Here is a 23149-nt window from a genome sequence, read left to right as displayed (position 1 = left end):
TTCTTTCCTCTGCAAAGTAGGGACACAATAACATGCATTGCCACAGAGTACTGTGGAAATGTAAGGAGCAAATTGGTTCAAGGTTTATCATGATTATAAGGCAGTTAGGTGGAATGCAATAAGCATTGCCTCTTCTTCTCCCACACTGTCTATCCCAGAGCAAGGCACAACCTCACAGAATGTGTGCTGGATGGAGAGGACATGCTGGCTGTAAAGGCTGCCTCCCTGTTTGTGATGAGCTAACTGGTAAGGCAAGTGAGGTGCCCCCTCCATCCTTGGCACAGAGCAACTGTTATTCTCAAGGAGAGAACGGTTGGTAGTCCGTGGTCAAAGGTGGAGAAGAAGCTCACACTCTCCAGTTAGAAGCACCAAACAATTTCTTTAATTTTAGAAGGATGACTGTAAAGTGACAAAAAGTTAAAAGATTATGGTCATAACAGCTCCATCTCAGTTTTTTTGCTGTGCCCTTAGCTACTCTCTCTATAAAAACCCATCTTTCTTCAAATCCTCATACCATTACTGTGGGGGCCTCCCTCGGTTCTCCTCTCAGGACTTTTAAGACTAACCTGGTTTATGTGTACTATGATATATTGTTTAAAAATACGGAAAGGCAAAAAATAAATATTTTAAGTGATAGATATCCTACTTACTCTGATTTGATCATTACGTATTGTATACATGTATCAAAATATCACATGTAGCTGGGCACAGTGGCTCACACCTAAATTCCCAGCATTTTGGAAGGCCAAAATGGGAGGATTACTTGAGGCCAGGAGTTTGAGATCAGCCTGGTCAACATAGAGAGACCCCCATTGCTAAAAGAAAAATACTTATTTCAATTTGTCTCCTCTTTGTGCTCATTCCTTCTTGTGGTCCCACTGGTTTTGTTGTCCTGAGCCTTGATGCCGGTGCCTTGGTCCTTCCTCGGATTTTCAGCCTGGTCACCCCATCTGCACATGTTCACTGCCTCCTTTCTTCTAAGCAATACTGTTACAATGACCCTCCCCAGCTGCCAAACCCAGAAGTAGGGGCCTTAGAACAACCTGGAACTGTGTCCCTGGCATTGGTGTGTAGAGACCTCTTTGGCTTGTCGTATCCCACCAATTAACATTGTGCAAAATCTAGTAGATCCCACCAATTAACATTGTACAAAATCTTTGAGTAAGGTAGTACCAAAGAAAGACAAACAGTACTGTGTCAAGGTATTGCGAGAACTGTTCTACTGCACCGGAGCCACAATTGGTTGGTAATACTTTACACATGTGCTTTCCAGCCTACTCAGCTATTGAAATTTAATTAGCAGTAATATGTTATTGTCAAAGTAATTAAAACCTTGCCTTGATTAAAAACAGGATTGTTTAATTAAAAAGAAAAGGTTCGGCTAACCTGAACTTTCTGTTTGAGAAATACGACAGTGTCAGCTGATTTTTCTCTCTCTCTCCCACCATCAGGCTTGAAGGTCCGCGAGGTGTTCATCAATGTTACCAGGCAACAGGTGGAGGACTTCCATGGGCCCGAGGACTACTGGTGCCAGTGTGTGGCGTGGAGCCACCTGGGTACCTCCAAGAGCAGGAAGGCCTCTGTGCGCATAGCCTGTGAGTACATTCTGGGTGACCTTGTCTTGTAAGAACACAAATGAGAGTTAAATAGAGCTGAAGAGAAGCTTTAGAGATGTCAGATGCTTCTGGAGAATGTAGATGAGATGACTTAAATTTACTCTTTCAAGATGGCATTTTAAAATGTCTGATAATTTCTGGCCAGACGTGGTATAGTCGTTCACGACTGTAATCCTAGCACTTTGGGAGGCCGAGGTGGGATGATCACTTGAGATCAGGAGGTAGAGACAAGCCTGGCCAACATGGTGAAACCTCGTCTCTGCTGAAAATACAAAAATTAGCCAGGCATAGTGGTGTGCATCTGTCACAGCTACTGCGGAGGCTGAGACAGGAGAATCACTTGAACCCAGGAGGTAGAAGTTGCAGGGAGCTGAGATCTTTCCACTGCACTTCTGCCCGGGTGAAAGAAGGAAAGAGACTCCTTCTCAAAAAATAAATAAGTTTGATAATTTCCTCCAGAGTACAATCAGCAAATCAGTTTGGCTAAGAGAGTCTGCCTAGACGGTCAGAGTGCAGGCGTCTCAACAATGCCAGGAAGAACCCGTTCCTGAGAGAATGAAATTCACACCAATGGATTCTGCTGTTTGCCGTCAATGACAAAGTTCAAGGGACACTTATGGGAAAAGTTGAGCAATGACTGTTTACTTTCCAGCAGATCTGCAAAAATGCTACATTAAAGACATTAAGGGATTTTTATAGCCTACTGTTCAATCTCTTCTCTCTGAATCTTAAAACATGGAAATGAGTTTTAAAACTGCATTAGTTTGACCCAGGTAGGATGAAAAAAATATACACACTTGAAAAATAATATGGAAGAAAGAAAATTGCTTTTCAGGAGAGTCCAAGATTTCTTTATCATATTTCTCAGTGTTTTTATAATTTTTAAAAAGGTTCATAAATACACAAACTTCTTTTCTCCTTCTTGAAAATGTCTTCAGCCCTCCCACTTCTATTATTCCGCCTCCATGGATCCCCAGAAGACCTCCTTTGTGTGCCCAGGACTGTAAAAACCCCTCCAGAAAGAATCAGGAGATGGGGAAAGAGATGGTTATTGTTGTTTTATTCAAATATTGCCTTTTGAGAGCGTCATAAAAAAATACAGGACGAGAGAGATTTATTTGAGGACTCAAGTAATTCTTCATAGCAGATGCTGATGGTTTAGGGATTAAGAATAGGAGTGAATTGCTATTTGTAGAGGCATTTATGTTTCCTGGGAAATGAAATCTTCCTCTTGAAATATGCATTTCACCTTCATTCTACTAGTGATTTGGGGTGGCCCTTTCCTGGGTGAGGCCCGAGTTCTAATAGGCCAGGGAGAAGATATCACCTCATAAGCCGTGTTCTTGATTTGAGAGTCATGGGAAATATTTTTCTATAGTTATTTAGTTAATTAACTTTACCCAACAATTATTTCATGACTTTAAAGTAGCAGATAACTGAGAGAGGGAATATGTTTGCATTTAATCCAGGCGTCCCCAAACTACGGCCCGCGGGCTGTATGCGGCCCCCGAGGTCATTTATCCGGCCCCCCGCCATGCTTCAGGAAGGGGCACCTCTTTCATTGGTCGTCAGTGAGAGGAACACAGTATGTGGCGGCCCTCCAACGGTCTGAGGGACAGTGAACTGGCCCCCTGTGTAACAAGTTTGGGGATGCCTGAATTTCTTCTTGACAATTTCACATCTGTGCTCCCAGTGTGGTCTCAATCAGGCCAGCCAGGGCATCTGACTTGAGTCAACCTAAAGTAGGTAATTTCAAGGCTCTTGCTGCCAAACAGCAGAGGGGATTTCAACGTAAGCCCCCTCAGGTTTTTCTGCTCACCCTCACTTTTCCTTTCCTGTTCACTTCTCTGAGGCCCACATGACCTATACTCTGAACTGCTGTAAATAGCATCTCCCTGATCTCTGCACATGCTCATCCTTCCCATCTTCATCTTCCTTGCTCCCTTAATTTTACATTGCCACTTGCTGCTAGAAACTTCCAGGGGTTTTGTCCAAGGAAAAGCTTTCTTTTTGCTTAAAAAATGTTGCAAAAAATGGCTCAAATATACCTTTGTTGATTTCCCATTGCCATCATGGGTACAGTATTCTTTGTCCTTTCAAACACTTTGCACTTCTGTGTGTCACCCTCACGTGTCTCACTTGTGCCTTCACTCCTGCAGTTTCTACTTTCATACGTGCATGGCATGGGGAGGAAACCAGACTCAGACTCCTATCGGTTTCCAGCTTCAGTTCCACTATTGAGTTTTGTGATGGTAGGCAAATTATTTTGTCTCTCTCTGTCTTAATGTTTACATTGATAAAAGGGTGCCTAGTTCATAGAATTATTTTGATAGAGGTAAACTATATCTAAAACTGTGCCTGGCACTGATAAGCATTTATCAATCATCAAGTGTTATTTTATGATATATTTGATTCTCCATAGCACCAGCATCTTTCACTTGCAGATGTGTTAATCCTTATCGAAACTAATTGAATTAAAACTTTAGTAACATTAATTTTCATGTAAATTATGGACATATATGGATATGTTTGTGTGTGTGTGTATATATATATACACATATACATATACATATTTGTGTGTGTGTATATAATATATACATATATACATATACATATTTGCATGTGTATATATACATATATACATATACATATTTGCATGTGTGTATATATATATATGTATATACACACACACAAACATATCCATATATGTCCATAATTTATATGAAAATTGTTACTAAAGTTTTAATTCAATTAGTTTCGATAAGGATTAACACATCTGCAAGTGAAAGATGCTGGTGCTATGGAGAATCAAATATATCATAAAATAATAGCTGATGATTGATAAATGCATATATATATATATATATATATATATATATATATATACACACACACACAGAGAGAGAGAGAAGTGGGGAAGGGAGAAAGAGAGAGAGTGAGAGAGACAAAGATGGGGTCTTGCTATGTTGCCCAGGCTGCTTGAATTCCTGGCCTCCCAAAGTGCTGGGATGACAGGCACAAACCACTGAGCCTGTCCCCAGAAAACACTTTTCTGTCATTTCCCACCTTTTTAGAATCATAAAATATGTTTTGTGCTAATAATCTCACAAGTCACCTTAGAGATTAAAAAAAATATTTTGTCATTCTTTTGTATCGTTATCAAAGATGTGATAAGGATGTGATTTTTTTTTTAATTGCATTTTAGGTTTTGGGGTACATGTGAACATGCAAGATTGTTGCATAGGTACACACATGGCAGTGTGGTTTTCTGCCTTCTGTTCCCTCACCTGTATCTGTCCTTTCTCCCCATGCTATCTCTTCCCACCTCCTCACCCCCCGTCCCTCCCCCATTTCCCCCCAACAGATGTGATTTTTAAATAAAAGTATGTCTGAATATTATTAAAGCCTATATTACCAGTTTACTTAATATAATATCTAATATTTGCAAGATATATTTAGTTTCTTCTCATGTAGCGAGAGGGTTTTTAATTTATTTAAAATTATTTATGCAAGTCAAGACATGATTTGTCATTAAATATTGCATTTGACTTGGGGACCAGTGTACATTAAAATGTAAATTGAAATTTAACTAGTGTAATGGCATCAAAAGTCAGGGAGTGGGGGAATTGCCTTTATACCTTACTTGGAATTCTTTTGATTTGCTTGCAGGGAAAAGAAAAAATCCACTTTAGAAAAGAAAAAAAAAAAAAGTCTTTCATGTTATATGGGGATACGAATAATTTCTGGCTGCTATTTGTAAACACTTTCCTGCAAGTGATACACTGTGCGTGAGGATAGTCTTTATTCCCAATAAATGAAAAGCTAAATTGGGTATAATTCACTATGTTTCTTCTTTTTAAGATTGGTTTTTGAAGTACTAGAGACATCTTAATGTGCTAAATGAGGATTTTGATAGATGAATGTAGCTTATGAATCTGATGACAATCATCTTGAGGGGGCTTTGCAAAATTAGTATCATTTTAATATTGTTCATTAAATTGTTGGAGTTCACCATCAGAGCCCCTTATATTTCCTGCATTTAACCAATTATCCAGCAAGAATTACTAATTTTAAAACTGCCGTGGGCTGGGCTCAGTGGCTCATGCCTATAATTCCAGCACTTTGGGAGGCTGAGGTAGGCGATTGCTTGAGCCCAGGGGTCTGAGACCAGCCTGGCCAAGATGTCAAAACCCCATTTCTAGAAAAAAAAAATCCAAAAATTAGATGGGCATAATGGCATGTGCCTGTGGTGGCAGCTACTTGGGAGGCTGAAGTGGGAGGATTATTTGAGACCAGGAAGTGAAGGTTGCAGTGAGCCAAGATTGTGCCACTGCACTCCAGCCTTGTCGACAGAGTGAGACTCTCTCAAAACAACAACAACAAAAACACAAACCAAACAAACAATAAAACTGAAAAAACTGTATGGGCTAAACCTCTGTAGTGTCTGGGACAATTCAGCAGAGTAATGCATTGACCCGTAGGGTCTTGACATGATCACCTTAACCAGTGTTTACAGAAACACCAGAAAGCTCAATAGAATGATATCACTTAGAGATCATTTGATTTTAAAGGGAAATTAATAAACAAAACTAATTAATTTATATAATGCATATATTTACTGAACTACATTCAGTTAAATACTCAGAGTCCTAGCTTTCACCCCAGGCTTTTAGGTTGAGACTGGAGAAAGGACCTAGAAAGGCATGTTTGTATCCAGTGGTATCCAGGTGATTATATGATCACCTTGGGGATGTCTTCCCCAGAAGCAGTGTTTCTCAAACTTTAATATGCATGCAGAAATCAACTAGGCTCTTATTAAAATGCTGGTGATTCAGTTAAAATGATTTGGTATGGCTGGTATGAGGTCTGCAATTTTATATTTCTAATGAAGTCCCTGGATATGTATGGATGATGCCATTTGGTCTGTAGACCATACTTTTAGTAATAAGACCCTAAGATATGTTTCTGAAGCAACTATTTGGAAAATGTTGATTTAAACATTCATCTAAATTCCTCACTTAACAGCTGGGAAAGTGACGTTTCAAAAGGCAATAGTTAGGTGAGCTGGATATGTTGGTGCATGCCTGTAGTCATGGCAACTCAGGAAGCAAAGGTGGGAGGGTCACTTGAGCCCAGGAGTTCAGGGCTGTTGTGTACTCTGATCACACCTGTGAATAGCCACTGCACCCCAGCCTGGGATACACAGCAAGAACCCATCTCTTAGGAAAGAAAAAAAAAAAAAGAAAGAAAAAAAGTTAGGTGACTAAAAGTCACCCAGCTAATACCAGATATGGTTCCAGGTCCTGTATCTTTCACCCTGTCTTCCTGAGTTCTGTTGTCACTAAGGTATGTTAATTCTTTTCTGTTACATGGAAGTTTAAAAATCATAATAGAAAAAAGTTCATGTGCCTTTGAGTGTTTGCTTGAGGAAAGCAGTAATAGCTTTCCTTTCGTATTCTATTTATGAGTGAATTTCATTTCTCCTCATCTAGTTATAGTGTGTGTGTGTCTGTGAGTGTACACATGCATGCACACACACATTTGGTTTTAGGAGCCAAAGTGCCTGTTATCTTAAACTATTGTTTTTTTCCTTAATAATTCCTCACTGTGTCAGGAAGATGTTGGCCGCCATCCAACTGCCTGGGGCTGGAAATTGTGGAGGCCTAGTTTCAAAAGTGATTTTATAGAGGTAAAAATAAATAAATAAAGTCAACCTACATTTACCCCACAAAACTGGCAGAAGTCCGTCTCTAGGGAACAACTCCCACGGGCCTCCTCTCGTTTGTCTGGTTCAATAGAGCCGGAGATAGACGGGCATGCCATAGCATCTGTTACTTCTGGTGCTGGATGGTTGTCAAAGCTAGGAATATTCAATTATTTGTTGTTGTTTATTTTCATGTGTGCACATTTGGCTGCCTAGCCCTTTATTTTCTTCCCTGTTTTTCTCCTTCTTCTTCATCTGCTTATAGAATGTTGGGCCCGTATCACTAACCCTTGGCCAGGCAAACCCTTCTTAACACTTGGACCCTTTCTCCAATGTGGTCATTGGTATTGGAGAAGAAAGGAAATGTTTGCCCATTTTAGTGAAGCCTGTTATAGCGAGTTAGCCACTTGAAAGTAAACACAGCAGAAAACCACTATTTTGTTTGTTTGTTTTTTCATAGATAAAATGTGATACATCCTGAATATAATTTAAATATGCTGCCGATTTAAGACACCCCTAAAATATCTATGCAATTGTGCCAAGAAGGAGTGAAGAAATTAGAAGAGAATTTCACTCAAAAGCTTTGAAAGTCCCATAGTCAAAGCAGTATTATTTTCATTTCCTTTTTGAAGAGTAAAAATTTTTTGAAAATGATGGAAGAGAGACATCAAATGAAACCTCAGTTATAGATCTTGGCTTCATGGCTTCGATAAATAATTTCTTACCCACTAAAAACTGTTAATTGCCCTCTGCTACCCACAAATTTGAATATATAAAGAAATAAATCTATACACATCTTCCTGGCTTACAGATTCAGCTTTCCTGTACATTTCTGTTCTTACCTCCAGTGATATCCCTACAAGTGTGCTTTGTCTACTTGAGTGGCATGACCTAGATGCTTACAGTCTGGGATATGGGATTCTCTTTTTTCCTCCTTGACTTCTTTGTCTCTTTTTTTCCTCCTTGGAACATATTCTGTGGCCCATCTCACACTCCTATCTCTCCCTAAATCCGAGGGCCATCTTTCTTGCTGTTTCCTTCACAAAACCTAGTTTACCAAATTGCCTATAACTTGTTGATTCCAGCAGCCTCACATACCAACTAAGTCATTGAACGGAATGCTCTCTGGCATCCCCAGCGTCAACATTTCATAAATTCTAAATGTCTAAAACTCTGAGTTTTCAAAGCATCTATTTAGTACTTCTACCACACTATGTAAAATACTCTGAATGATAGTTGTTTTGAAGGTATTTGTGGATTTATATCCCTAGTTAGCTCTAACTGCTTAAAGATTCAACCTGCATTACCCTTTTTTGCTTGACTCCCTAGTCTACTACAGAACCATACATATTACCTTTGTTTTATAAATGTGTTTGGCTTGAAAAGCAACTATATTAATGTAGGATATAGCTCTAGGAAAAGGCCTTTGTTAGCTGTATGTTGTGATTGCACCATGGAGCCAGCATGACATCTGACTTTTTAGTGAATTCATAGCTTACATGGACAGATAAAGATCATCGTTGTCCTTCCTCGTTTGTTTATTCTTAACAGTACTGCAATGAAGCCATTCTAAAATGGGAACGGAAGGTAGGACACATGAGAATCACTAAGTCTGTGTCCTTCAGTATACAGCTCTGGAAGAGCCCTAAGCTGCCAACAATACCTCCAATGTTCCCTTCCTATCTGTTCAGAATGTGAATATATTCCCATGGTATGGAACATAATGTTAAGACTGATGCTCAACATTTTGTATAAATCATACAAAAGCTTGAAACTCTCCTTTCTCTCCCATGAAAAAAGTGTCCAAAGCCAAGAGACAGTATTATTCTACTCTGTCAATGCTCAGTCCTTCTTCATAGACTGAAATTAAGGTATAGGAATACTACTGCAGGGTATGAAAGTCTGGACTTCCAAATAAAATTGTGCATCTAACCAAGTAACAGCATGTAGCCAAGTAAAAAGATGAGTGTTGAGCTGCAGCTCCTGTACTTCAGGTGGATGCAATCACATTCCGGAGTATGCATTAGCTAGCTGAGATACACACTCTAGGATATGATTTCATCCACTTGAAGGAAGAAGAGGCTAATTTTTCTGGGCACGTAGGTAAGGTACTGTTTTCTTGCCAGGCCTTATACCTATGGGTATCCAGTTTATGTAAAGGTACCACATAGACTTTCTGCAGCAGGACTGGTTACCTAATTTGCAGGACCCAGTGTGAAATGAAAATGCAGAGCCCTTTTTTCAAAAATGATTAAGAGTTTTAAACCATCAACAGCAAGAGCATGAAATCAAGTGTGGCGCTCTGTGTAACAGCATGGGTCCCACATCCATGAAGTTGGTTTTGAGTGGCAGTAATGGTGATGGTTCAAGAAATCATTTCAGATATACAATTATTATATAAAAAGCAAATAATTGGCCTAGAAAAGGTAGGCATGCTTTCAAACTGATGTAGAATTGGGACAGGGTAATTCTGTTTTGGTCAAAAGCCAGAGGCAGCATCACATGAGCTGAGTTTTAAGGTGGTGTATGTGGGGTTGAATTAACAACTAGAAATGCTCACTGATGAGACGGGAAAACTGCTTGAAAAGCAACTGTATTAATGTAGGCTATAGCTCTAGGAAAAGGCCTTTGTTAGCTGTATGTTGTGATTGCACCATATGATTGCACCAGGAAGACTGTCTCATCAGTGGGCATGTCTCAACTCCCCATAGACTGTACATAGACAGGCAAGGAATACATATCTGGCAGTGATACTGGGGAAGGAATTACTGCATTCAATGAGTAGGTGAGGTATGGACTAAAAGAGTTTTTAAAAAAGTGACATAATTGGAGACTTTCAGGAAAGTTGCAGTATATACAAAGAATTCCCTTAAGCACTTAACTGAGAATCTTCAAACATTAATATTTTGCTAAGTTAGCATGATCTCTTTCTGTGTTTATCTACATGTCTATTTATATAGAGAAAATTAAACTTTTTTCAGAACTGTTTGAGATTAAGGTGCAGATATGACACACTTTTGTTCATAAATACTTTGTAGTGTATGGTTTTTTTTAAATCAAGGACATTTTCTGACATAACTAGTATAAGTATCAATAATTTGACAAAACACTCTTACCTATTCTAGAGGCCTTATTGTAGTTTATTAATTGTGCAATAATGTCCTTTAGTAACAAATTCCTAAATCCTATGTTGCATTCAGTTGTGAGGTCAGTTTAGCCTTCTTTAATCTGGATAGGTCTCTGGTCTCTCTTCGCCTTCGATAATGTTGAGTTTTTGGAGAGTGAAGGTCCATTGTTCTTCATACTGCCCCTCCATTCGAACATGGTAAAAGGAAGCAGCATCCCGAGGGGGCTCCCACTCACCAAATCTGAGGCAACTTGAACATGAAAATAAATGATAGCAAAGATAGATAAGAATCCATGAATCTACACTGATGATAATTTAAAAGATGAATGAATGAATTAACATGTAAGTAAATGGCACAAAGGAGAGCTCTTTCCTATTGTAGAATAAAGACATCTTTTAAAATACAAATTGATTTAGACAAGCATCAGCATGGAGGCTAAAACTGTGGGTGAAAGTTTCAGGAAAACTGGATATTTACATTTTCTGGATATGTCACTTCATAAGATACTTATTATAAAGAGGTAACTAGTTTAATAGCATTTCAAAGGAAAATTCTGTAATACACCACTCTGATCAAGTAATCAATGTTAACATCACCAGAAATGGGGCAAATCAACAGTATGTGTCTCCTGATGTGATAGACCCAGGAGACTGTATCACTTCAATGATATTCTTAGAAAATTGTGGCTGGGCACAGTGGTTCACGCCTGTAATCCTAGTACTTTGGGAGGCCAAGGCAGACAGACGAATCACCTGAGGTCAGAAGTTGGAGACCAGCCTGGCCAACATGGTGAAACCCCAACTCTACTAAACATACAAAAATTAGCAAGGTATGGTGGCACCTGCCTATAATCCCAGCTTCTTGGGAGGCTGAGGCAGGTGAATCACTTGAACTTGGGAGGAGGAGGTTGCAGTGAGCCAAGATCATGCCATTGCACTCCCCTGGGGAACAAGAGTGAAACTCCATCTCAAAAAAAAAAAAAAAAAAGGTGTAATCTGTGTTTAACCATGGGAATACATTAAGGCATTACACAAACGTGTGTTGAGGAATTTTTAAAATACTGGTTCATTTCTTTATGTTTCTCAAAATGTTGTCTACATGTGGGATACTGCTTGGTGTTCTGGGAATATGAGAAGCCATGAGATAGACATAGCACATCTTTCTAAAGTATCAATTGTATTCCCTTTAGATCTGTGAAAATAAAACATGGATATGGTATGGAGAAATGCAAAAACTTGCATGAATCTTGAAGATTTAATTTGAAACTTCAAAGTTACTTTGTGCCTGCCACATCTTTTTAGGTTCCACCCACAGATGGTATGGGGTTAATCAATTTTTCTCCTTTTTTAGTAGAAACATTTTAATAGTGTGAGCAACATTGAACTGTAAGAGACTGTGGTTCTAGGAACAGAGAATGACTCGTGTGTGATTGATATAAGTTATGCTACTTTCGCTTAATTAACACATGCACAGTGATGAACACCAAGATGGAACCACTAAGGCAAACGCATATTCCCCTGCATCTTACTGTGGATGGTGAAAAAGACAATTTCCCCAAATAGTATTCTTTCATGCTATTTATTGCCAACCATTATTTTACCAAGAAGAATTTGCAGAAATATAGCCATTACCTTTGAAGGAAATCACAGCTTAATTCAGTCTGCCATTCTTATGGTGAAATTCACCTTAAAAGTTCCTAGAAGACAGCTATTTCTATAAAAACCTCAGTAAAGGTTTATCAGAGGAGAGGAGATAGATTTTATTTCAATTCAACTCTCATTTTCTCCACTAAAGGAATCTCCTGACAGATAATATGAACAGCTGATAGGCAAAACAAACAAAAATCTTATCTTAGTTTATCTTTGAGGAATCTTTGAGCCTAGGAACGTCTTAGATTATTTCACATTTTTCCACCAGGTAGGTAAGAATCAGAAGGTGCATTCCAGAAATTTGCCAAGTGGTAAAATAATACTAACTAAGATCTAAGAGTATCAGGCATCCATGAATAATTATCTGGCTGTTCTAGACAGCACAGTAATTAATACAATATTGTCTCTTTCTCTGAAGAGTTTATAATCTAATAAGGGAGGTATAAACAAGTGTTTTTGTGGAATGTGGCTTGTGGTAGGTTAAGTGTATTTTGGGAGCCAACAAGAGTGACTATTTGCTGATCCTTGAAGCATAAGATACACTTCCTGATCAACGTGTGAGCTAAATTCTGAGGAAAAAGGAGGAGTAACCAGTCAGCGAGTGCATTCCAAGTAAAGAAAGAGTTTCAGTACAGACATAAAATGGCACAGCATGCGACCTATGTGGGAAAGTAAGCAACATGGTACTTGTAATGAATGAATTGCAAGGTAGCTGAAGATGGGGCTACCAAAAAGAAGTGGACAGGTCAAATTATGGAGGGTGTCTGAATTCTCCACTAAGTGTTTAGATTTGTCCAGAATGTAGTTTGGGGTCATTGAAATGCCATAGGCAAGGCAATGATGTGATCATACTTTCCAAACTCTTAACCCTCCCATTCACTGCTGTCAGAGATTTAAGGGGAGCAAGAGTCAAGGCAAGGAAGTTTTGCGCCAATCCATGAGAGTGTTGACGGGGCCTGAACTTCTGCGGCCATAGTGTGGGTTGAAGAGGAAGTGAGCGTTCAGGAATGTAAAATTAGCTAGAGTTTATGGCTGCTTAGATGTGGGGAAGTAAGAGAGGAGTTTGGGGACTCGCTCAAGTTTGGGACTCACGAGGTTTCTGGCTCAAGTGACTCCATTAAGTGGGTTACAAGTAGAGTAAACCATTTTGGAGAATGAGATATTGGTTTTACTTTCTGATCATGTCACTTGTGAACTACCCATGAACTATTCAATGGACTGCTTTCATCATGTGGCTGTATTTATGAGACTGAACCTCAAGGATACAAGAGCAGGATCAAAAATACTGAATTGAGAGTCACTGGCAAGTAGGTGGTAGTTGGGTGAGTAGACCTCTGTCAGGGAGATAGAAGGAGCAGACTGTTATGAGAAATACCTACATTTTTTTCTGTACTGCACAATCTCCACCTTAGTCCTAGGTTCTCAAATTACCGATGAGGAAAAAAAGAAACCAAAACAAACAAAACCAGCAGACCATACGTGAAAATCTGTATATGGTAAAGGGGTGAACATGAGAGAAGGAGCCTATGAATAAGACTGAGAGAGAAAAAAAAGTAGAATAGGCACTAGGAGACCCAAGAGGGAGGAGAGAAAGATTTATGGAGGAAGGAATGGTCAGTGGTGTCAGTGGGATCTAACGATCGGAGTAAGAAGTGAGAAGTGTTCATTACATTTGATGTGAAGGCCTCCATTGACTTGGAAAAAACAATGTAATGAGCCAGGGTCATGGGAGATTAGCGTGGATGTAGGAATGTATAGGAGGGGAGAATGCAGAGATGGTAACAGACAACACCTTCCCAACATTTGACTAAAGAGAGAACAGCTGGAGCAATAGCTGGTGTTAATCATTTGGGGAATAGATGGGAATTTAATATCAGCATGAAGATGAAATGGCTTGTATTTAAAATGTGTAGAGAGGGAATAGGAGTGACAGAGTGAGGAAGTAGAGGTCAGAAGAGCTGGGTTCGAGTTCTGGGAACAGCTAACTGGTTCCGTGCACTTTCAGAGTGACTCCTGATACCGGCCACACATGAGAATCACGTGGGGAAGTCTGAAAAATTAAGATTCCTGGATCTCACTCAAGACCTTTAGAATAATCTCTGGAAGGAGGGCTTGATTTTGCTGTCTTCTGGTTTTCCTTCTCCTCACTCACCACAGTTGAATTTTCAGTCAAGATTCTTTCTCTTCCCACCTCTAAATGTTGTAATATTCTAGATCTCATCTGGCGGCCTCTTCCCTCCATAATCCATAGTCCCTCTTTCAGTGAAATCTTTCACTCCAGGGCTTTGTACATGTCTATATTCTGATCATGCCCAGCCTTAACATGGCACCTTGTCTACCAGATTCTTCGTCTGCTGTCTACCTGTTACATCCACTTGGATGTCTAGTAACTGGCTATGTCCTAAAAAGTACCCTTTGATTTTCACCCCATCAATATTGCTTTAGGGTGGTAGTGGAGGAAGTGAGGGGTAGTTAATGGATTCAAAAATGTAGTTAAAGAATGAATAAGATCTAGTATTCGATAGCATAACAGGGTGAACTATCGTTGAGCAGTACTTTATATTTTAAGATAACTGAAAGAATGGAATTGGAATGTTCTTAACACAAATAATAAATGCTTGAGGTGATGGGTATCCCAATAAGCTGAGGGGATTCTTACACATTTTAAGCCTGTATCAAAACATCAATTATACTCCATAAACACATGTACCTCTTATGTACCCATAGTAATTTTAAAAAGCGAAAAATTATTTTTGTAAATTTGTGTTTACTTCCCAGTGTTTCCTGTTTCTGTAAAGGCACCACAGGGGCTCCTGACAAGACCCTGGAGTCATCCTGAACTTTTCTTTCCTTCAGTCACTTCCTGTTCACCGAAAAGTCCAGCCACCTCTGCCTCCAAACTGTCTCCTGAATGTGTCCTCATCTCTCCACCTGGTACAAACATTATTTCTCTCCTCTAATCATCTCTTTGCTGCTTCCACCCTTGTTGCCTTGAAATGCATTCTGCACACAGCAACAAGAATGATCAGTCTTTTGAAGAAAAATACAAACCAGATCATGCTGTTCCCATGGTTGCACTTCCAATGACTCCCCAAACGTGGAATGTTTGGCCTCAAAGGCATGAACCCCCATGTCTCTCTGACCTTCCCTGGCTCTGCTGTGCTTCTGGTCTCTGTTGCAGCCACAAGGATTTCTTTTCTGTCTCAGATCCCTATGATAGGTCCTATTTCACAGCTGTTGAACATTCACTTTTCCTGTAAAGCATCCTCTGGGTGCAGCGGTTATCTTTCTTCTCATAGTTTCATCTGCATTCTGCTGGGTCATTTTATTTAAAAATACATGGATTTTCCTACCCAAAGGTGAACAACTTCGAGCCAAAGTGGCTCCTTAGATCTTCCTGTTTCTGGCAAGACTGGCTTAAGGAAAGCAAAATGCAGCTCTCTTTTTTTCCACTCAGTTGCTCTGTGGGGCCACGCTGAAAGCCGAGGTGCTAGATACTTGGCGGCATATCCATGTTTAAATGCCCACGACACTGGCCACATCTTGTCCTGATTGACCCTCCAGGCCTCATAGAGACATGGGTGAGAGAAGAACCAAAAAACTAAAAATGTGGTTAAATTGTTTTTCTTGCTGCTGGGTTGGCTTTTTCTGTTTGATTCTTTTCTCTTCTTTTGTTTTCTTTCATCCCACTCCAGGTCTGGTAGGGAATTACAATGAAGTAAGTGAGTATTGAAAGCTTAAGGTTATTTTTAGGTCATTTCTTCTTACACTTGTTGCTAGTTCACATCTCTCTAATTTCCTGTAGAAGACTCAGAGGTCACTCAGGAAGGTCAGGCACGGTTCTCCATGTCCACGTGATGTTTAAAATTTTATTTCTTCGACCATGGAGTTCATTTTGCATTCGAGTACCCAGCCAGATGCTGAGCTGCAGATAAGCTCTATTGCTGCTTATAGGAGATGTAGACATTAAGCTGTCTCAGGGAAGGGATGCTTGACAACAGGATGAACTGCACAGCTGGGTACAGTGGTTCATGCCTGTTATTTCAGCATTTTGGGAGGTTATAGCAGGAAGATCACTTGAGGTCTGGAGTTGGAGAACAGCCTGGGCAACATAGTGAGATCCCATCTCTAAAAAAAAAAAAAAAAAAAATTAAAAATTAGCCAGGCATGATGGCATGTGCCTGTAGTTCTAGCTACTTGGGAGGCCAAGGCAGGAGGATTGCTTGAGCCCAGGAGTTTTAGGCTGTGGTGAACTATGATTGCACCACTGCACTCCAACCTGGGTGACGGAGTGAGTCCCAGTCTCTAAAACGGGTGGGTGGGTGGATGGATGGATGGACAGATAGATGAGCAACATAGACTTTCCATATCCTACTTGAGAACTGAGCAGCCCAGGTGCAGTCAGTGCTTCCAGGCACTGCTCCTTTGGTTTTTGTTTTCCATCAAAAGCACTTTGATTGGTGGCTGTTTCTGCATTCACCTAGGACTCGATTTTTCCCATTAGCACAGCAAGTAGAACAGCAGTCCTCTCGAATGTACAGAATGTGGAACTCACAGATATTTTGTCCCCACAGCTTTTGGTGGATTGTGATGTAAAGATAGAAAATAAAAGTTAACGGCATATTTTCACTTGGTTTAAGGCCTTAAAAACAAGACAGAAGAGAATTTCTGTATTTTCAGTTAATGACTTTTCCTGTTGAAGATTGTTAACATCTCCTATTTAGGTTAAGCTTCAGCTGACCTTTACGTATTGACACAGCCAAATCAATGCAGTCAATATGCAGAAAGTGCCTTCTATGGAACTTGGAGACAAAGCAAACAGTAATCCTTTCTACAGGCATGATTTCCTCGTGTGGGGTTCTTCCCATTATTTTCTTGCCAAGGGAATTGGTGCTGAGTGGCTTCATAGGCAGGGTTGGTCATTCTGGTGCCACATGTGCCCACTGATGTGTCCTTGGGGCCAAGAATCTACCACCAGGCAGGAATGACACATGAATTGACTCAGGGTAGATTCACTTGAGAAGAATTGAAGTGATTATGGTCTTGTAGATTTTTACTGTTCTGAGTATAACCTCATCCTGAAAGAGAATCAGCAGTTGGTAGTGACAACTGAAGGTAGAAGGCACAAAATAAGAGAAGCAGGTGGCAGTCGCCCTGAGACACCAGAACTCATGAGTGAATGCAATCAATAGAGAAGACCATTAGGGCAATAGAAAGGTGATTGGTTAGGAAGGGCAGAAGTGACATGGCCGTAACGGCCATATATGTGCTAAGAGGGGCAGAGGATGGTGAAATTACACCAAGCCTCTGTGTGTGTGTGTGTGTGTGTGTGTGTGTGTGTGTGTGTGTCTTGAGACAGAACATCACTCTGTTTCCCAGACTGGAGTGAAGTGGCATGATTATAGTTTACTGTGGCCTCCAACTCCTGAGCACAAGCAATTCTCCTGCCTCATCCTCCCAAGTAGCTGGGACTACAGGCATGCAGCACCAAGCCTGACTATTTTTGTTGTTGTTGTTTGTTTTATTTTCTTTCTTTCTTTTTTATTTTGGGAGCAGGGGTCTTACTATGTTGCCCAGGCTGGTCCCAAACTCCTGGCCTGAAGTGATCTTCCCTCCTTGGCTTCCCCAAATGCTGGGATTACAGGCAAGAGGCACTGTGCGTGGCCCTAACTGGATCTCTTTATCTCCTTGTTTGGCTGTGTTACAGCCTCTTTAAGACACAGTTGTATTTTGTTTCTTGTTCTTCACACCTGGTCTTTCTTGGTTTCCAGTCAGTCTTAAACTCAACGTTAAGATTTTTATCTTCCTAATTTTCAGTAAATTCTCAATTTCTTCTTGGAATATGAATGATCTTGCTTTTATAAACAATGCTGAACACAATATATTTTACTGTGTTGGGAGTATCGCAGTAGAAAACAGGTTAAATTAGTTCTCAAAGCATTTTGGAAAACTACAACTGTCTCCACCCAGCATAATGTGTCCCTACAGCAGGCACAACCACTGCTACTCCCTTGGCAGCCCCGCTGTTACCTGACAAGCTACACTACTTGTGAACACAGGATAATGATACGCAGTGCTAGTTATAAAATGCTTTATTGATAATAGCAATTTACCAGCAGAGGGATTACAGAGTACAAGGGATCTCACAAAGGCCCAAAGTTATTTTATGGTCCTGGAAATAGCCTTGAGGAGGCTCAGCATGGCAAGACCTTTTGCATCAGCCAAACACCTTGCTGTCTCAGTACACAGAGTCTGCTCAGTGCCCAGCGTTAAGAGAAGAGTGCATGGAGAGTTGTAGGGTGATCCAATGGTGGCCAAAGGTGGCCCGTCTTCATTATTGCTGCAAGATTTACTGATCAGGAGTTATGGTTGCAATATTCAGGAATTTCACGAAGATGTCATTCATATATATACATATATATATATATATATATGTGTGTATATATATGTATGTATGTTATATATTATTGCAACCATAGCTTGCTCGCACTCTCTCTCTCTCTCTCTCTCTCTCTCTCTCTCTGTGTGTGTGTGTATGTGTGTGTGTGTATGTATATATATATATATATATATGTGTGTGTGTGTGTGTGTATATATATATTTTTTTTTTCCAGAAATATGGAAATAAACAGAACCAATGAAAAGGTTTGTGCTATGTGCAGATTCCTATGACTAAGATGCAATTAAAGAAGAAAATTTTAGAATTTGTGATTCACTAAAGTTTGAAGGATATGGCCTTTCTCACTTCCTTCTTTGATGGATATTGTAGCAGTGAAACTTGATACAATAAAATGAATATAATACATAGTGCTGAGGAATATATATGATGTCTAGGAATCTGTGTGTGGCATTGTCCTTTAATGCCAGTTATCACTCAAGGAGACACAGCTGAAATAAGAACTGGAAGATCCAACACAAAGACATGAAATGAAAGGTGGCAACAGCCTAATATCAATATGGTCTTTAGGTCAAGAAATGTGCAAAATCTGCTGGTCGCGGTGGCTCACTCCTGTAATCCCAGCACTTTGGGAGGCTGAGATGGGTGGATCACTTCAGATCAGGAGTTGGAGACCAGCCCGGCCAACATGGCAAAACCCCATTTCTACTAAAAATACATAAGTTAGCCAGGCATGGTAGCATGTGTCTATAATCCCACCTATTCAGGAGGCTGAGACAGGAGAATCATTTGAACCCAGGAAACAAAGGTTACAGTGAGCTGAGATCACACCACTGGACTCCATTATAGGCAACAAAACGAGATTCTAAGTCTCAAAAATAAAAGGGAATGCACAGAATCCATAGATCTAAGCAAGGTAGAGGTTTTAAGCCAGGCTTGCGGGAGGAGCAAAGAAAACGTGTCAAATTCAAGAGTATCACAATGAGGAAAAAATTGACCTAACAGGAAGCCTTTTATGTGCTTTCCCTTGGGAACTGGAGTCAGTAGCTGATTTCTCAGGTCATAACCACTCAGGGCGGAGGATTGAGGCAGAACCACGCAGAAGCACCAGGCCTTGACTTCGCTGGCGTGCACCTGTCCTGCCTGTGAATTAGCCCTTTTATTATAATAAATGATCTGTATTTGAGTAAGTTACAAATTCCTTTTGTGTAAGACAAATGGGATTTGTTGTTTCTTCAGCAAAATATGGGTGGAAAAGATTCAAAGCTGATTTGAATACAGTGTAGTTGGGCACTAATAGGACATCAGACCATCCTCCTGGAATCTTAACAAATGGCTTTGACTATGACTATTAAAAAGATGACTATGATTTTTCACTGGCTGATTTGGTTTGAATGAGTAAATTATTTTTATTTCATTGCATTAACTGCCAGAACATTGAATGAGCCGATAACTCCCTGGTGTTGCTGAGCTGCAAAGAACTATTATTTGGAATTGAATTTTTATTGATTTTCTTGTGCTACAATGACTTTTCTAACATAGTAGCATGAAAGGAAAATGAGAAAAAGGCCAAATAGGGCATGGGGTGAGGAAGGGAGGCTGCTGCTTCCCAAGGTCTAGCCCCAGATGTACTACTTATTGGCAGGTACTGCTGACTCTAGATGATCCTGTTGCTGGTCATATGATTTACAGGTTAGCCAAGTACCTGGCTTCATCACCTCTCTTCCTTTCCGCTGTCTTTGATTCTAGGCGTTGTGGACCTTGTTGGCATTCTACTGTGGAACTGAACAGGGTGAAGGGGTGAAGAAGAAACAGTGCTGCTCCAAATTGATCTGTGCTGATGATTGTTCATACTATTCAAGTACACACACACACACACACACACACACACACACAGTGTGTGTGTAAAGATGACAGTGAATGAGTGTGTTATTTTAGCATCATTGCAGTGCCTATTGTACGTACCTGTTCATGGTTTTGTTTGTCCTAGTCATCTTAACTGCCAGAGACTTAGTTGCACATTAGCTCATAGTCATCATTCAGATGAGTTGAAGTCGGAACTCATTTGCTCATTCATTCATTCATTCATTCAACAAATATGTATTAAGCCACTATCTTCCAGCTGCCAGAAATCTGTCAATAAAGAGAACCAATGAAAAGTTTGGTCTTCATGTGCAGATTCCCATGACTAAAATAAAATTAGAGAAGGGTATTTCAGAATTTGCAATTCTGAAAAGTTTGAGGGATATGATCTTCCTTGCTTCCTTCTTTGATAGACATCGTAGGAGTGAAACTTGGTACAATAAAATGAAACAAAATGTACTTCTCTCCTGGCTTCTGATACAGTTTGGTCTAGTACAGAGATGCTTGACAACTCATAGAAGAAAGGGATCTTTTTTTGGATGTGATTTTTGGTGGCTATAAAAGTAATCCATATTCATTACAGAAATTTTGGAAAATGAAGAAACAGATAAAGGAGATAATTAATATACAAAATTTCATCCAGTGGAAAATCTTTAAAATGTTTAGTAGTTTCTTTTTAGGGTTTTTCCTATAACTATAATAATATAGATACTAATCCCACACCAGTTGCTATTTTCAGATGGTAAGATTTTATATTTTTAAACCACATTTAAAAATCTATCTTTATGCGTATGTATGCAACTTGGTTCAGTTCCCTTATACAGAACAATGTGACAGTGACTGCTTTTCTTCTTCCCATAGACCATGTGCACACGATTATGAGTGAGATCAGAGGGTGGAAATCTATTTATGCCCCACCCTCTCAATATACATGAATAGAAGACAAGTCTAATAAAAGAGTGTCCTCATGTGATGTGAAAACTTGTGGAAAGAGAGGTAACTAGGCAAGCATTTTGCAGGGACTCGCAAGAAAAAAAGTGAGAGCATATGTATAAATGTTTAAAAGGAAAGAGATATGGTGGTTATGCCTTAAGCCAGTGCAAGAAACTTCTCTGCCTCAGTTTAGATATAAATCTCAGAGAAACTTTTCTGCAATCACTAGATTTATGTGGGCCCCACTGTGCTACATTTACAGGGTACTTCCCACTGCTCCATCTCATCACTCAGACATATACCTCTTAAGTGCTTGTTTAATAGCTAGTTGCCCTGCTAGAGCATATGCTATGGGAAGGCCAGGGCAGTCTGTGGCATGTTCGGTCAGGTCCTCCACTGCCTGGCACCATGTCCAGCCCATGGGCAACAGTGTGAGTGAGTGAAGAAGGCTATTGCACTTCTACAGAACACCTGAAGGCAAATTAAGAAAGATTACCTACCGGCTGGGTGCAGTGGCTAATGCCTGTCATCCCAGCACTTTGGGACTCTGAGGCAGGTGGCATACATGAGGTCAGGAGTTCAAGACCAGTATGGCCAACAAAGCAAAACCCCGTCTGTACTAAAAGTACAAAAAATTAGCCAGACATGGTGGCACACACCTCTAATCTCAGCTACTCAGGAGGCTGAGGTAGGAGAATCGCTTAAACCTGGGAGGTGGAGGTTGCAGTGAGCTGAGATTGCACCATTGCACTTCAGCTTAGGTGACAAGAGTAAGATTCCATCTCCAAAAAAAAAAAAAAAAAAGGATTATGTACCAAAACAGGTGTTTCATGCAGGTGTACCTACTTTTATTTGGAAGTAGATGCATTTAATAACAATACAATTACTACATTTGGGAGAGAATATTGTTTACTAATATGCATATGATAGAGATCATGCTCTCCACTCTATTTAATATAATCTGAATATTTACCTATTATTTTAAATATTTTGAGCTTATGATTTTTAATGGTTGCATAGTGTTCCATTGTATGACACACCAAAAAATTAACCATCCCTATATTATTAAATGTTTAGGTTATTAGAAAGTGTTCATAATTATAAATGATTATTTGATCAATGCCACTATGCATTTTTCTGTGGAGCTCTCTAATCATATTTTAAGAAAACTTTAGAAATGGAATTATGGAATCATATGAATGATTTTTAATAACTATATTGAAATATCCACATGCCATGCAATTTACCTATTTAAAGTGTACAATTTGGTAGTTTTTAGTCTACTCAGAGAGTTGCATAACCATTACCAGGGTCAATTATAGAATATTTCTGTCACACTATAAAAATCCACCAAAACTATTTATCTTAGCTGTCCTTCTACTTCTCACTCAACTGCAGCCCTAGGTAACCATTCATCTATTTTCTATCTCTATGGATTTACCTATCCTGTATATTTCACATAAATGAATTATAGAATAGGTGCCCTTTTATGAATGGCTTCTTTCCCTTAGCATAGCATTTTTAAGATTCATCCAGGTTGTAACATGCATCAATACTTCTTTCTTTTTTTTTATTTTTTTAAATTGCATTTTAGGTTTTGGGGTATATGTGAAGAACATGCAAGATTGTTGCATAGGTATACATGTGGCAGTGTGATTTGCTGCCTTTCTTCCCCTCACCTATATCTGGCATTTCTCCCCATGCCATCCCCCCCAACTCTCCACCTCCCACTGTCCTTCCCCTATTTCCCCCCAACAGACCCCAGTGTGTAGTGCTCCCCTCCCTGTGTCCATGTGTTCTCATTGTTCAACACCCGCCATCATTCTCAGCAAACTGACACAGGAGCAGAAAATCAAACA

At 39.8% G+C, this 23149-nt stretch overlaps 1 protein-coding gene across 8 annotated transcripts in view; it reads left to right on the top strand.

The window, feature by feature from the left end:
- The window catches only part of UNC5D (unc-5 netrin receptor D), a 559482-nt gene that overhangs the window by 335971 nt on the left and 200362 nt on the right, over positions 1-23149 (top strand). For all 8 annotated transcript variants that reach the window (XM_074383881.1, XM_074383880.1, XM_074383877.1 and 5 more), the window contains exon 3: positions 1452-1595. In XM_074383881.1, coding sequence (XP_074239982.1) covers positions 1452-1595 — 144 coding nt within the window. The remainder of the gene's footprint in view (positions 1-1451; positions 1596-23149) is intronic.

Source organism: Saimiri boliviensis, chromosome 13 (genome assembly GCF_048565385.1).
Source record: "Saimiri boliviensis isolate mSaiBol1 chromosome 13, mSaiBol1.pri, whole genome shotgun sequence".
In the NCBI taxonomy this organism is placed as follows: domain Eukaryota; kingdom Metazoa; phylum Chordata; class Mammalia; order Primates; family Cebidae; genus Saimiri; species Saimiri boliviensis.
Note: the sequence above shows the minus strand (reverse complement) of the source record. Positions and strands in the feature narration are given on the sequence as shown.